This window comes from Thalassophryne amazonica, chromosome 10 (assembly GCF_902500255.1).
Source record: "Thalassophryne amazonica chromosome 10, fThaAma1.1, whole genome shotgun sequence".
In the NCBI taxonomy this organism is placed as follows: Eukaryota; Metazoa; Chordata; class Actinopteri; order Batrachoidiformes; family Batrachoididae; genus Thalassophryne; species Thalassophryne amazonica.
In genome coordinates, this window is record NC_047112.1 from 44,894,280 (window position 1) to 44,911,132 (window position 16,853).

At 40.6% G+C, this 16,853-nt stretch overlaps 1 protein-coding gene across 1 annotated transcript in view; it reads left to right on the top strand.

The window, feature by feature from the left end:
- Positions 1 to 517: 517 nt before the first annotated feature.
- LOC117518099 (neuronal growth regulator 1-like) overlaps positions 518 to 16,853 on the top strand; it is a 231,640-nt gene continuing 215,304 nt past the window's right edge. Inside the window, exon 1 of the mRNA XM_034179162.1 lies at positions 518 to 1,023. Coding sequence (XP_034035053.1) covers positions 599 to 1,023 — 425 coding nt within the window. The 5' untranslated portion in view covers positions 518 to 598. The remainder of the gene's footprint in view (positions 1,024 to 16,853) is intronic.

The window sequence follows — 16,853 nt, forward strand, 5'->3', positions numbered from 1 at the left end:
ATCTAGAAACCATTGGCTTCTGGGGGCCTAAAGCGGCCCCCAGACCCCCAGCCTATGGGCTTCGGCCCTGTGGGCCTCGCACTTTGTCCCCCCAATTTCTAGTTCTAAATTGTGCCCTTGATATAAATTGATAAATATACTAGGTATATTTATTAAACTACAGCATGTTTAATTTGAAGATAATGCTTCTGTAATATTTTCATTTCATAACTTTCACTTGTAGGGGCATTTCTACGGCGTTTTTATTTAAATAAATGAATAAAAAAAGATTCGAGTACTTCTTCCACCAATACATTTTAAGAATTTGAATAAGTGCAATAAATGTTGTCAAACTTCTGCCACAGGACGCCTCTACGTCATGAAGTCATTTCGCACCCAATGCTAGGATTGTTCATTTCCGTGTGGGGAATAAGCAGGGTTAGTTCTCCGGTCGATATCTTTAATTGCTCCTGGGTTGTATCAATACCTACCGGTTTTAACTGCTCCATCACTGGGAACGTGTTGCCCGGGAAACGGCCGCATGGCAACAGGATCAGAGCCTGGGGGTTGTCTGCTTCTAGCTCTGCTGCTCCCATTTTACATCGCATTTCCTCACTAGATGGTGTGCGAGCCACCGGAGAGTGCGCTTCCCCGCAAAGTGGGCTCCTCCGCATCCAGTCAGAAGCACGAACGTGGGGAAACAGTACGGCACACCACTTCGTCCACGGGCTCCGAAGAAGGGGGGGGGGGAAGTGTGGAAATAAAGGCTTTGGGGTTTTTATTATTTTCCTCTCTCTCTCTCCCTCTCTCTCTGGCGCGCGCGCTTGGGTTCGGAGAAGACTCGGGACAAACGACAACACGCAACCCGGCTGTGATGGACATCATGACTGCGGTGCAGGATGCTTGTGTGTCCGGTCAGTGGCTGACTGCGATCATTCTGAGTCTGTGCTGCTTGCTGCCGTCCTGTCTGCCCGCCGGACAAACTGTGGACTATTCGTCGGTGGAGAATGTGGTTAGCAGACAAGGAGACACGGCTCTGCTGAGGTAACACGCGCCGCCGACACACAACTTCACTTTTCTCACCAACTCCCGCTCTCTGTCTCTCTTTCTTTCTGTTGGGGCTTTAAATGTCTCTCCGTCGACGTTTTTGGGCTACTTTTCCCAGCGTTTTCAAGCGGGTTTTTGTCGCTGTTTGTCCTTGTTTGCGCCTTGGAGACTGAGGGGGGGTCACCCCGTAGGATGCTGGCGCGCGCCACTGCAAACTTTTCTCTGGCGCACTTCTCTGCTTTGATTTTACAGCTGTTATTTCGCCTTTTTCTCCTACACATTAATCTACCATTACGCTTATTGACAAGCTTTTAAGGTAAACTGCGACGGAGGAGGAGGACGGGGAGGTGGTTAAAAAAAGGTTATAACGTGCTGTAAGTGGAAAGTGCGCAGTGTCATGTCGCAGTTTCAAAAGATGAAGCGGCCGTGTGTGTGTGTGTGTGTGTGTGTGTGTGTGTGTGTGTGTGTGTGTGGTCGCATCCCGAGTTGCCCGTACAAACTGTACTCTCTCCCTCTCTCTCTTTTAAGGGAACAACTAAGTGTCATGGGCGTGGCCTGTGCCAGTTTCCTTAGGGATCCTCATTTGTTTTGTTTCAGTGTGAGAGCAAAACAAAAATAATCACAAAAAATTAACATTTCAAAATGGATTATATAATTTTCATTGTATGGCCTGCAGATTTATTGTTACCCCACCTTTTTTGCTGAAATATGTAGAATTTACAACAGTTTGGACAATAGTCTGCTCATTCTTGTGTTAAAATCAGCTGCCAGTATCAAATATTTGATTTTGTTATCATTGTTGAAATTCGTGGATGCTGTCTTCAAGAGATGCTGGGTGTGGACGTGAAGACAGAACAGCTGGTGTGTAAAGTTCTCCTAAGCTTTGTGTTTTTGACCGATGAGCAAAATTGTTTTTCCAGGTGTAGACGGTGGAGAGTAGTTTTTATTTCTGCTTAATTATCGAGTGTTTGAGCTTTCTTGCAATTTCCCAGAGGTGTGCGTGCCTCAGGTTACATCTCAGTTGGTTTGTTTTTTTTTCACACTCAAATTCCAAAACACAAAGGTATTCAATTTACAGTGGTGTTAAATAAATAACAAGAGCCACTGTTTGAGAAGCTGGAAATAGAATGTCATTTTTGCATAACTGAACGATCAGAATTCAGCGGTTTCTGATCAGCTTTGTTCAACCGACTGACCAGTTATTCAAATCAATGTTTTAGCTTTACTGTAAGGTTATGAGTGGTTGCATAGAGAGATAAGCAGCATATTAACAGATATTGTGTTGGTCCTCATCACAGAATGATTTTAGCAACAGACATGGAGTATTCATTATTCTTGGCTAAATCCCTCTGTGCCTGGGAGCTGTCAGACTTATACCTCTGGCAGTCATTGGAGAGTCTTTAACTCCCTATTGTCAGTGTGGGTTGGTTGCAGTCAGAGGCAGAAGGTTTGCCTGAACCTTAATATGTTATTGGAATGGGGGATTTTCACTATGAATTAGCTCAATAAACAAGTTGCTGCCCACTCCTGAATATAACAACACTCCACAAGTGGCTCAGTGTATCAGTAAATGCCAATTAGAAGCTGGGGGAATGGATTAGAAAACCAAGATTTGTGCATTGTGGGGTTCTTGCACTGATCTCTATATAACACTGGATAGCTCTTTGACCAATATTTTTGAAGCAAACCAGTCACCATATTACCACTCGCATGTACTGCTCCTGAATGCTCTTTTCTACCAATCTTTAGGGCCCCTAATATGAATAAGTGCAAATCAGAGAGAATCATGGCAGAGCAGCTCGTGTGAGCGAACCACGAAAACATTGAGCCGATGATGCCGCTGCAACGGTTTCATGCACGTGGAAACACAGTGCGAGCAGCTGCGTGCTGCCATGAAAATAAAAAAATAAAAAATACATGCCACCCACGGGATTTGAACCTGCAATTTCCAAAAGCTCTGATTGCTAGCCAGAAACTTTACCACTGAGCTACCATCTCACTGTCCTGTAGAAGGTGTGGGAAAATGCCTGATATCAAGAAGGACATGGACGTATTTAAAAAAAAAAAAACCCACACACCATATAAAAACACCACATTTTATTGAATCCCTCTTATCAAGCGGGCAATACAAGTATGAACCATCTGTTCCTCTGTAGAGATGACCCATGGTCACAGATGTACAGTCATGAAATGACATGAATGGAGCAGGGCGATCTTATCATGTCCACATCTGCATCCAGTTGGCCCCTTGCTTGTGTCTGTCCCGACACGCGTGTCTTGTGGACGGCGCACCGCAGGACTGACACCGCATTATGTGGAACAGAGCTCACGTGGGTGATGTGACATTCAGATCGCCTGCTGCGTTTTATGATCTGATGGCCCGTTTCACCTGTGGTAGCCTGTCAGTGTGTGCACTGTGCGCTCCCTCGCTGCAGCTCATCGCAACAGTGATATATGTTTTTATGTATGTCCACATGAGGACAGCAAGCAGACACATGCGCGTCACAGTGGACAGCTGTTAGGTCGTGTCCGTCCAAACACGGTACGTGTTCTCCAGCTGGGACATCCAGAACCAGAGATCTACACAGCTGCTCCTGTTGGCAGACACACCCCCTGTCAGTTCAGTGCACACACACACACACACACATGCACACACACACACACACACACACACACACACACACACACACACACACACACACACACACACACCAACGTGTCACTGTGTTTGTGTTATGTGAGTTGTCACTAAGTTTGTGACAGGCACCTCCCCGTGCTGTGTGCGCTCTGACCTTACTGTCCGGCCCAGATGTGATCATAGTCTGTGCAGCATTTATATAAGCATTTTATGCAAGTGTGCCCCCCCCCCCCCCCCCACACACACACACACACACACATGGGGCACATGTGCATACGTGCAATACACATGCAGACCACAAGTGTGTTGCTGTATGCAAAGCCACACTCGTAGGAGCACTTAGACAAATTTTACATCCAGCTCGAAAGTAATCGTCTGCTGACTGTTTTATTGGTAATGGCCACATATTTTCTAAGTGTCAAGCGAGCAGGGTTAGATGTGTGTGCGTGTCACCTGGAATTTGGCTGACACCTGCCGCAGGAGTTATCGAATGGGCTGTCACAGGGCACACCCTGTTTTTCAGCCGCTGGTGTGTGCAAATAGTTGTAGCAACAGGTGTACGAGGCGTTGGAGGCAGCTACGATTTTACACATATTGCATATGATTCCTGCTTCATGCGCACTTCGAACACATATGTGTGAAGGGGCCCTTAATCAGGCGCACACAACTTTAAAGGATATAGCATATAGGCAGATATTATAATAATAATACTAATACTAATAATATTAATTAATAATAATTATAATATGTGTGTGTAGCTACATGTTGAGTTTTATGTTGGACAAACTATTTTGAGAAACTTATTAGATCTGCTCGTGCATAGTTTTGGAGCTTTAGGCATTGTTACTATGAGCTTTATTACTAATATTAGGCTGAAGCTCATAGAGCTATGTGTCATAAATATTAGCATTGCAAAGAAAAACCAACTCTCCTGTAGCTAGTTAAGTGGTGTTTTAAGTACAGCTATAAAAAAAAATCCACTATTGCTATATTATTCATCATGACTTTTGCTGTTCATCCACTTTTGTCCTTGTTCACTTTTGTTCGTAAAATGTTACACACACACACATATACATATATATAAGTTTTAGAATAGAGTATTTGTCCCAGTGAGATCTGAGAGGTACTAAAAGAAAGAAAGGAAATAAATCAAATAGCTAATCTTGGCAGACATAGATTATGAGGGATGGAGGTTACATTATCTGGAGAACAAAAAGAAGGAAATTAGTTCAGTTATTACTTGAAATTGTTGACGTTCTAATAAGCCATCTGTGCGCGGTCCACATAAGTTGCGAGTGGTAAGATGGCCTCCAGTTTGTTTCAGCGGTTGGTATGGAGTGTGTGGGCCAATGAGCTATCCAGTGTTATATACAGATGAGTGGGTTCTTGCAGTAATCAACAGGATTTTGCAACAGCAGCCTTCAACAGTAAGCATTTTGTCAGATAAGTGGGACATTTTAATTGTCCTAAAAAAAACAACTCATCCTACAGTGATGACTGGGCACCAGTGGTACTAAATAATAAATTTTCTGTTAATATGAGAAAATGTGTTGCTCTACAATCAGTGGAATATATCTTCCAATAACCTGGCAATGTTACATGCATACAGAAATTATGCTATGAGGTCTGCAGCTTTTTATATCAAGTGTACTATACATTATTTGACCAGTTGGGGTCAGTAGCCTCTACTGAGCTGTTAATTGAGGCCTCAGGTAATGAAGGTTTGGGGAAAGCAGTTTGCTGGGAGGCTCATTGACATGTCACAGCAACTTCAGCTCTCTGTTACTACTCCGTGTTAATCTTTATTCATTGTTGATAAGAAATGTTACGGCCAAAATTGACCATGTTACTAGCAGTTTCATAGGTATGTTCATAGATATATGGAATTTTTCTCCATTGTCCACTAGAGGAGCATCTTGATTACAGAATAGTCCTAAAGAAAGCCAAATACAAAGTTGCATTGTTGCGAAATATAAAGATGAGAAGTACAGTGGTTTCATGTGGATGATTGAGCTCCATGACAATGATGTGGAAAAATAAAGAATTTCATCAGTTTAAATGACAAGTTTGTCGCTTGTGTTATTTAAATAATGTAACAGAGTATTCCTCTTGTCTGAACAGCTTTTCTACATGTCCTGGACACTTGGACAAGCATTAATATTGAACACTGGTCCTTTGTTTTGTGATTGGAATGCCGAGAGTAAAGTTTGCCTCGTTTGCACCTGTTGACCTTATGGAATTGAACATCTCTGAAACTTGCACATCCAACACCGAAACTGCTAAACATTGTCATCGTCAAATTGATGATAAAGACTTGCTTTGTCTTGTTCACTCATTTTTTCCATCCACAGGGAGCCATGGTGCTGCTGTTTTCCCATTGGTTTTGAAAGCTACAGGCTTCAAAGCATTAAAGCATGAACCATTTCTTTTGGAGTTCAGTGCACTAAACAGTGCCTGCTTATTGAGTTTCGCCTTTGTCCAAAGCCTCGACTATTAAAGGACAATTTTCTTCTGTGCCCTAAAGCTGATTGCTGACATAAAATGCCAGCATTCTGAAATACTGACACACCCAGAAGCATGCAATTAGTCACCGCCACTGGATTATGGAGTAGCTCCCGAGAGGTGCGTCTGCTGTCAAATGTTCATTTCCCCCATGTTTCCACTTCTTTGTGTTTCATTACTGTGGTCCAGTGTCTTCTCACTGCTGCCCTAATTCCTTGTACAGCGGGTTCATCTCAATTTAATGATTTCAGCTTTTGAAAGATGAATAATGGCCCACATGTCTATCTCCTCTTTAATCTTTTTCGATGACCTAAATCTTTAGTCATTCACAATTACATGCGTTTCAGCCTTTAACAAAGCCCCCTGTATTTGCAATGAATGTGTTACTGTACATGAGCACATATAAGTTGTGCAGATATGCTGTATACTGCACTTTGTGACACACTGCAAATCTCATAGGGAGTGCATTGTTTGGAGGAGCGCCACATCCCTTTGTCCTCCATGAGCTACCCACAATCGAAAGCTGGAGTCTGTAAATTTAGTCCGAACAGGCTGAAGCCAAAGTCTGTTGTGATACAGCTTGTGTGTGAGGTTGTGTTAATCAAGCAGGGCTTTAATCTTATTACTGCCTTGCAATTCTATTTGAGATAAAAAAAATAATAATAATTAAATAAGTAAATACTTATGTATGACAGGATAAGCAAAAAAAAAAAAATATATATATATATATATGATTATCGTTATATAGAGGATTGAGCAGTGACTACCTAATTGGAAAATCTTGATATCGTAATGAATGATGACATCGGGGGTGTTGTTCTTTTTATTTAATTTATGTCTACTCATAAATGTATTACTGTTTGTTTATTTACTATGGCTAATGTATTAATTTGGGCAGCACACTGGCTTAATGTCTATCACTGTTCCTTCACTGCAAGAAGGTCTTGGTTTCAAATCTGACTTGGTCCTTTCTGTGTGGAGTTTGCATGTTCTCCCGTGTTTGCATGGCCTATTCTGGGTGGCCCCCATCTTTTTGTTCACATGACCACTTGGATAGGCTCCAGCTCCCTGTAACCCTTAAGTGGATTAAGCGGGTTCTGAAACTGAATGAATGAATAATTTGTTAATTTACTGTAACAGGTCAAAGTCAACAGTGCACATCAGTTGATTTTCCCAAGCAGCTGGTGTCTGGCTGGTGAGTTCTCTTCTGGTCTCGGCAGTGCTCAGGAAGAGCCGCTTTTCTGGAGTCGGGGGCTCCTGATGCATATCCCCGTAACTCCAGGCATACATAGTCTTCTTGATATCTTGGAATATTTTTCTGTGCACAGCAATGCCACTGGGCTTCTCTGAGCCGGGCAGCTTAGTGTGTCCTTTTGGACACTGACGTGGGCAGTCTGAGTGTGCTCAGACTGCCCACCTCATTTCAGCCTGTGTGTGGCTTCTGGTGCATATTCGTGTTTCTCCATGAAGAAGAATACCGAATCGTCCAGTTCCCAATACGATATTGGTCAGCCCTCAGTGGTGGAAGATGGAATCATCCAGTTCCCAATACGATATTGGTCAGCCCTCAGTGGTGGAAGATGGAATCGTCCAGCTGCCCAACACTAATAACTTACTTGTTTGTGAGAAGGAAAAAGGTACAGTAGGACCAAGGCAGCTCAAAGAAGAAAGACAGTGCAACAACCATAACGCAATGAGCTCAGCACAGCGACCCAGTTACACTGGTCCTATGACCTCCAAGGGTCTGCCTGATGTTTTTTTGGAGGGAGCAGGACCAGTTTGGTTCAAGTTAAATAAAATCCACTTGTTTAGACTGGTGGGCCATCAGAGATTGCTAAAATTAGTTTTTTAATGCTGAAAAGGCTCATGAGAGAGAGAGAGGTGTTTTCAATGCAGTGCAGAGTCTACCATACAGTACAGTATACAATACTATATGATTTACAGTCTGCCAGGCCAACTGCTTATTGTGTTAGTTTATTTTATTTAAAAAAATAGTAAAGATTTTTTTTTGTTTGTTTCATAAAGTCCACTTCATGCAGAATTGAAATATTAAAAGTAGACCACTGAGAGTAACATCATTTTATTTATTAAAAATACTGTCATTGTTATTATTAGTTGTTGTTATTGATGTATGTAAATAATTTCTTTACAATGTGTTCAAACGTGGACCTTTACTTTAACAAGGGGGGCTGGACTGTTTTAACGTGCCTCATTTTGTGTGTGTGTATGTGTATATATATATGACTGAAAATGTTATTGTTTCCAACTAATTCCACAGTTGTAAACCTGTCCTGTTGTATATACTGTAAAAATGTGTTGTTTGATCCATCTTTGTGATTTACCTCTGTGTTTCTCCCTATTCACCAGGTTGTTATTGTAAATAAGATTTTTTTTCTTAATAACTTACCTGGTTAAATAAAGGTAAAATTAAAATTATTCCATGGTCAGTGAGAATTCCATGTCTAACTGGCGTGCATTATTTTCGTGTATACGCACATGTAGTTCGGTGAGTTACGTCAATGTAATATCACTCTGCTCTGGTCGTCACCATAGCAACGCGCAAATTAGTTTGGCGCAGATCAGCTGTATTTTGACAGGTGGGTGACAGAAACGCGATAAAACATGGATTTGCAAGTGAATTTTAATATTTTTGGCCAAAATAAAACGTTTGAGGAATGGGAAGAGGAGGTGAGCAAACAAGAAGAGCAGCAAAAGCAACGGCATAAAGATTTAACATCGGACGAACTGGACAAGATTGAAGATGGGAAAAAAGAAGAGAACATGAAAAAAGTTAACTTAAATAAATATGTGTGTTAGCTCACTGTGTGGGACCATGGTATAAGTGGATTAAACAACTCGAAGCCATGCATTATATGGTTTGAATGCACTTCGCGGAGTAACACCACTCCGCTTCGCACGTGGTGTTTTAGATTCTGCGTCGTGCATTCAAACCATATAATGCATGGCTTCTCCTTGTTTAATCCTTACTTAGAATAAAAAAAAACTGGGTATGCCCCTGTAAATTATGTGTAAACAGGAGAAGAACACATGACTACGAGTAATGGGAATAATTTGTTTATTTCTGTGGAAATTGCAACCTGACAGATTGGAAGGAAGGCTATATCACATGCGCTACACACCAGAAACAGATTTGTTGTATATTTGAAATGATGTGAAATATGTTTTGAAAGCATCACCATGTCAGCTGTGAGCACTGCCTCTTAATGCTCCGTGTTTAGAGAGTTGGACTGATGCACGTGTTGCGTATTGAAAGCAGAGTGTTTTAATGTGTGCTGTAAACAAATAGGATCAATCAAAAAATGATTTTATCAGGCTGATTTTGCTCGGCTATGATCAGATATCCCTAGTTTAAATGCTGATTTGAACCAGTGTCAAGTAACATTGTGGCACCTTGTGTAACATCACTACTTATCGAATTCCTCATTAAGCCTGCCCACATTTAATCAGCAGCAGCAACAGAAGAAACATTAAAGTGTAGGTGACACCAAGAAATGTGCACAAATAATCACAAAAAATTATGAAATGTTGATATTTAAAAAAATCCTGAACAATAAAAGTTGATAAGTGCGCAGATGAAGGATAAATTACAGCTGTCTGAAGCTTGAACTCTATTTCAGCCCTCAGCCACGGCCATATTGTTGCTACATCATCACCGGAACGGGGACATGCTTATTAAAGCCCAAATCAATTGCAAACACAGTGGAGGTCGAGCTGTTTTTGGACGATTTTTTTTCAAGTGTGGAGCTTTTTTTTTTTCAAGTTCAGTCTGAAGGTGATTCTGAAGCAGCTGTGGTGACACAGCGTTATGGTTTTGAGCCTTATTTAGATGACAACGAGGGAGACTAAACTTTGGAGGAAGACCTTCAGTCTGACAACAGTGACAATACTGGCAGAGTTCAGAACACAGAATGGTAATTATAAAATAAATAAATAAATAAATAAATAATGCAGGTGATTTCAGCATGCGGGAGATGATAAACTTTCCCCCCCAGCTCCGTGGTCATAATTGACTGATTTTTTTTTTAAAGTTTGTTTTACTATCCTCGATTCTGCTTAACGATACCTCGTGAATTTTGTACTAAAAGTAGGCTTTACAGGTTTTCTATGTATTTCCTTGAGTCTTAAAGTAAATAAATATGAAAGTAGTCACTGTATCCTTGATCTCTGGACATAAATAAAAATGAACAAAACTGTGTTTCGCTTTGAAGTTATTCAGACTGAATTCTATCGTTCTATCTTGTCAGAGAGCCGCGCAACGTTTGGAGCTGTGTGAATAGAACGGAGGACGATTCTCATTTCTTTCTCGCAACGAGACAGGAGTCCCAGTTAGTAACTTTAATCCGCACAAAAGTGAATCACGACTCATATTCAGGGATGAAAGTGGTGAAAAACAAAAAAAGCTGAACCCCAAATTACCCCCCCAACACCACCTGCACGAAAATGTTTGAATTCTAGAAGCTCTGAAATGCAATCTGGGACTATTCCAGACAATAAACTGGAGTGAGTGCAGCATCCATTTAGGTGAGAAAAAAAAAAATACAACTTTCCTAATTCAAATTCATTCCAGTAGTATTCTGCTCTTACAATGATGCAGCAGTTTTCTAGTTTGGCAGAAAGGTCTGGAGGAAATCACTGAAGAAATTAACAAACTGAAAATATGGTTTGACCGAAACAAACTGTCATTAAACTTAAATAAGACAGGGATGAAATGGAGGTGTAAGAGTCACTAGGTGTTCACAGGAAACATTTATTTCTGTATGTATTTATTTATTTATGTTAGTTGCTATTATATATTTTCTGTTGTGTTTCTATTCAGGTTCTTTTTGTCTCTTTCTCTAAAATTGTATATAATAATCATTAGATTATTAATATATAAGCAAAAATAAATTTAAGAAATATTACAATTTGAAAACAAATGCACCCGAATGTGATGACAGCTGCAATTGCTAAATGCTAACTTTTAACATTGAAAATGCCATAGACATGCTAACGCGTTAGCATCGCTCCCGTTTTTAAGTTATCTATCAACTGTTTCAGAAGACCATAACAGGTCGGTTTAACATAGAAAAGGTAAATGATACTCACAGACGTATGTTCTTTAGGGTTTTAGCGGGGGGAAATTAAGCGAAAGAAAGAAACGAAGCAATCGACCAAAGCATTGCTTCAATCTGTGAACCACGCTTCGATTGGTTCAAGGTTCAAAGCAAAGCCACGCTGCAGAAAAGTTGATTAAGGACCCACTGCAGGGTCTGTAATCAATGTAGAGAAATGATCATTTTCCTGACAAACACCCGCCAAAACAACGGCCACTCTGAAGGACCGATAACAGAATCGTTAAGCACAAAGCTTATTGATGTCGGTGGATCGAATCATTTCTTAACGAAACCCAAAAGGAACCGGTTCTCGATACCTATCCCTAAGCGTGACAAACATGCTATTATTAAATATTAAAGCCATTCACACAAGGAATAAATAATATAGTCTTACCTGTCTGTTTCAGTGAGATCATCTTCAGTCTGATGAAATCTTATCCACCTTTACAAAATTACGTCTGATAATTTAATTCCTTATGTCCTGGCTGAAGAAAAGTCCATTTGTCACAAGTTTGGTGCCAGGTTTGGTGCCGGCTGTAATTGGTTAATTGCGGCTGATGGATCGAGTCTATGCTGTGTCTCCTCCTGTTGTTCCACTGCGAGCCACTTTGTGCTGCAAGTTACATGACTTGCAGTCCCTCATCTGCTCATGTCTCAGTCTGCATGCGACAAAATAATAAAATAATAAAAAGAAATGTGAAAATGCTCCGTTTTGCCTCTGTGTCAAGTGGAGAAGCCATAGACACCGTGCGTACACACTCATGTGTTCCATCTGCCAATCAAAAGGATTCTGCCAGTGAGAATTTACCGTTCTGACACCGAAAACACTGTGCAGCTCCGACCCGAACCACTCGGTGGAAACGGGGCTGTCAGTAGCCTGTAAAAATCCATAAATTAATGGTGCTATTAAGATAATGGTTCTCCTGCTGATGTCACTTCCTTCTTCTCCAAGAAGTTCCTGGTTTTAGTGGCGCGCAGTTCAAAATCCGAAAATTTATCTCTTCAGTAACTGCGCACCAGGAAAGGATAAATTTCAAACTGTTTAATTTTTGTCTTAAATTCTAAAAAAAAAAAACATTACACATAGTGTCACCTACACTTTAAGCAATGAGTTATGTAACATCTTCTCTACGAGCAATGTTTGAAAATAATGCTATGATGTGACAGCTGCCATATTATCAAACTTTTATCAGTTCATCATGCAGTCCTCAGTTAAATGACCCACATTTAATCAGCTGCAGGACCAACAGCGAGCTTAATTCATCATTTTATTTTCTTGACGCAACCATAAGCTGCAATGAGTGGAAACGTACAGTTTTTAGATTCTGAAGCAGCAACGGATCTATCAAGAATAACTGCATCTTCCCCTACTCCTTAAATCAGAAAATTTAAATTAATGATGGTGTCCCGGTTGAAGCCACTAAAATCGTAACCAGAAGTATCAAAACGTAACCAGAAAATAAAAACATCTGTTGAAGAAAGAAAAAGTTGTCAAGTTTGCTTGTTTTGTAGGAAATGGCTGCCACTAGTATCATATGTTTGGTTTGAAGCTACCTTAAGATGCAAATATTATTTCCAAAGTTATTGTGTAATGTTGCTTTTTTAAACTTTACCATAGTGTAAAATGTAACAAAGTCCAGGGTTTTCTTTTATTGCTTGTCTTGGTTAAGCTTAAATATCTATTTCTTCAGTACTTCACTTGTGTAAAATCTTGTATATATTATATAATTTTTTCAGGTTATCTCAGGCCACATGATTACATCACACATTTTTTTTAATAACAGTAAATTAATATGGGAAAATTGAAGAGGAGAGCAGAAGTGACACGAGGACGAGCTCAGCTCCCTGTAAGTAGGGTTTGCAAAGTTTTATAGATGCTATTTTTCAAGAAAATTACATTTAGGGAAAGACAACTGGACAATTCCATTATCCACCACAGACATAAAGATGTCAAGCAACCATCTTGATGCTACGCTCCTCGGGATGTTTCACATGTGCGCACACGAGCACACACACACACACACACACACACACACACACACACACACACACACACACACACACACACACACACACACACACACACTAATTGAGCAATGATGAATATGCTCTTTAAAGAGTGTCAGCCACAGAGTGCACAAATGAAGAACAGCCGCAAGTTTTTATTTGTATAGGTACTAATTGAAAAGAGGTTGGCACATGTGTTTTCTCCAGCAGTGTGTCCTGATGCTCATCTGAGAGATGCCTGTGGTGGCACACAACACAATGGTCTGCTTTAACAATGGACATACAAAAAAATAATTAAGCTGAGATATCAAGAAGAGTTCCTCTGCCTGGCGATGCATCGCAGGCTCTGACTTTGAAAAAAATGATTTTTCATGACTCATGCCAAATGGTGAAGAGGACTCGACTGCTCCACACACAGCCATACATGAGCTGCTTGGGAAGGTCAGCTGAGGTATGCTGTAACTTGGCCACTTAGAGTAAATAAGTTCATTAATAATAATAAATAAACAATTAGTAATTATTATTGCATTCATGAGTAGATATTTTAAGGAGTTTGAAAATATGCAAACACCCCCAATTTCATCATCTGTTGCAATGTTTTTCTGTTGACATTGTGATTTTTCAATTACAATTTTTTCCAATTGCTAAAACACAATTTTGCAAACTAGTGTGGTTTTATCAAAATACTTCACAATTCACAAAACCATACACCCAAACTGCAAAATGCCTCCTATAGCCTGCAAAATGAAGCACTGCACATCCACATATGCACATCTGAGCTCTTTGTTTCTTTGAGCGTTTCTCTCAAAAGTTGTTTCAGTCTGATTTGGTTTCTCTTGAGAATGCAAGCCAATGTGGACAGACTGACTCGTTGAATGTTGTTGAATATGGTGTTGTCTTGGATGATGTCGCTTTGAATTTCATGTAATCTGATTTCATTATTTTCCAAAACCAAGTTTACAGTGGCAGCTTCCTGTACCCCAGTGAACATTTGGCCCTTTCCTCCACCATGATTGCGTCTCTCAGTCCTTTAGAAAAACAAAACAAAAAAACCCAAATAAATAGGGCTTGGAGAATGCAGCCTAAAGATATTTCCCCCACAGTAGAGTAAATTATACAGGAAACTTGTACAGTTAGTGTATGACATCAGCCATTCATGAAGTAAACAGGTGTGACCCAACTGATACACTATGACATGGTGTGTACAACATAATGTGAAAGAAATTTTGGTTACATACCTGTGCTGCAGTCTAAATGTTCGGATGACAGAGGCGACAGTAAAACGGCTCAAGTTGGCTGCACTCTCTGTCCAGCTTCTTGCATTGTCAGCCCATGGTTGATGACATGATCACCTAAGATTGCTCTGATTTCATTTGAGAGTTGTTGTCTTCTTTGGCCATGAACTCCTCTAACAGCTCACCTGTGGTCTTTTATAGTGCTTATTTCCTGATTGAAGTGTTAACAGTTAAGCATTCAGGTGTTTGGTCAGGTGGAACAGATATTGGCCAAATAGCTCATGTAGTGTAATTTTGAATGGGAGTGTATTGAAATTGCAAACATGTGACTTTTTGTCAGCTTGTTGTGTCTTATGCAGAGAACTGTGTTCAGTTCATTTAAAAAGTGCCATTTTGAATTGCAAAATGTGTGAACAGCAGAAACTGTGTTTCGACTTTTGGAGACTTGAGAGGAGGTTTTGCTCTTTGTGTGTCAGTTAAAATAATTGTGCTATGGATGTCATTTTAATGTGTTAGGAAGTGGAAAAAAAACTGTAAGACAGTGTAAAACCCTTATTGCAGTATTTGGAAATTGTACCTTTTCCAGAACAAACTGAGCCCACAAGCACTATATTTTACAACACTGCAATTCCAATTTGAAGCCAACAAAAGCAGGAGACAGCTTTTAGGGCCCTGTCCCACTGGGTAGAGGATTAATTGCGCATGAATTGAGTATACAAATTGCGGGCGTTTATTGTTGTCCGCAGCAAAAATGGCCAAAATGACAAATGTCCCAGTATGAATTACGGAGTTATTCACGGCAGTATTACGGGTGTATTATGAATGCATCACGCACATGTTGTGAGTGCACGGCATCTGCATTGCGGTCATAAAAGAAGTGCCATCGGGCCGTCGGCATCACTATTCACACCAACAATACAGCCTCTGGAGCATTTGCTGGACTTGGACAAGTTGATCACAGAGTGTTGTCATGCGAGGGTTAACTGTTCATGAGTTTGGGAAGCGGGAGGGGGGAAGCCGCTCGGGGTGTGAGAGTGTTTTTTCGTTTTTTTTTTTTTTTTTTTTTGAGAGTGTCACAGAAAACACTTCAGCGTGAGTTGTGGCTAAACAGCAACTCTTCCTTTTGTTGGTGTTAAATAAAAGTCCTGGATTGCAGTAGCTATTATGTCTTTGTGGATTTACACAGCCGGACCGGCACTGACTGGCAGGTATGTTGCTTTCTGCCACATATAGTACTTTGGGTTTACGTGACAGGTTTGTTATGCATTCACAGATTATCCGCAAATCAGCTGCAAAGCAGATGTAATAAAAGTGCTTTATTTGTGGCCAATTTCTATGCATTCGCTACAACATATTTTAGTTTGTGATGTGGACATGATGGGTACGCTATATATCTGTTTTACACACTGTCCCGGTCCGCTGCCAAGCCGCAAATTAACGGCAGATATACAGCGCATAGAGTGAGTATGTATTGTTTATGAATTGAGTATATATGGAGTATGTAAGGCGGATGTCATCTGCATTCAGATTTTTGAACAGCTCAAAAATCCTGGCCTGCGGACATGCGTGCCTCTGCGGATGATCACGGGCGTGTTCGGATGACGGCCGACTCATACAGGCATGTTACACGGATATTGCGGATGTTTGGCGAATATGGGCTAATTTTGTGCGCAATATATACGCAAATCCTCCTAAACACCAGTGGGACAGGGCCCTTAGAGTGAAAAATGCAGCTTCCTTACCTTCTGACAGTACGACCCCTAGGAGGGCCTAAATGATAAGATCCTTCATTGTAATTGCACAATATATCATAAAGGAAGTTGCTTCAAAAGGGTTAAATCAGGTGAGTCATGAATGAACTACTAAGCCACAGGTATGGACATGGGAGTTTAACATGCACTTCAAAAACACAATACAAAATGTAAAGTTAAAATCATGAAGAAAAGCTTGCGTTGCGGTGTTTCCTTTAACTTTATGAACATTTATGTGTGCTTTATTGCCTTCACACTGTTCACTGAGAATGGATAGAGATTTTCCTGCTGCTTTTTGTAGAAGGGCCAGTGAAACTTGAAGGGGGCCAATAAAATTGCAAAGTTACTGGCTTGTTGGCCCAGTGGGCAACAGTCATTAATGTCTTCCCTTGTCTTAGGTTATTTTCTTGCTATTTAGTTTGACAGCCGGCCCTCAGCTGCAAAATAAGGCTGCCACCACAGACCTTATTCTCAGCAGTGGTGCAAAATTGACCTGTCAGTATGTTTAAAGTGTGGTATTCATAAAAATCTAAAATTATTGCCTCATGTCAACAGGCCACTTGATGAAAATGTTTTTTGG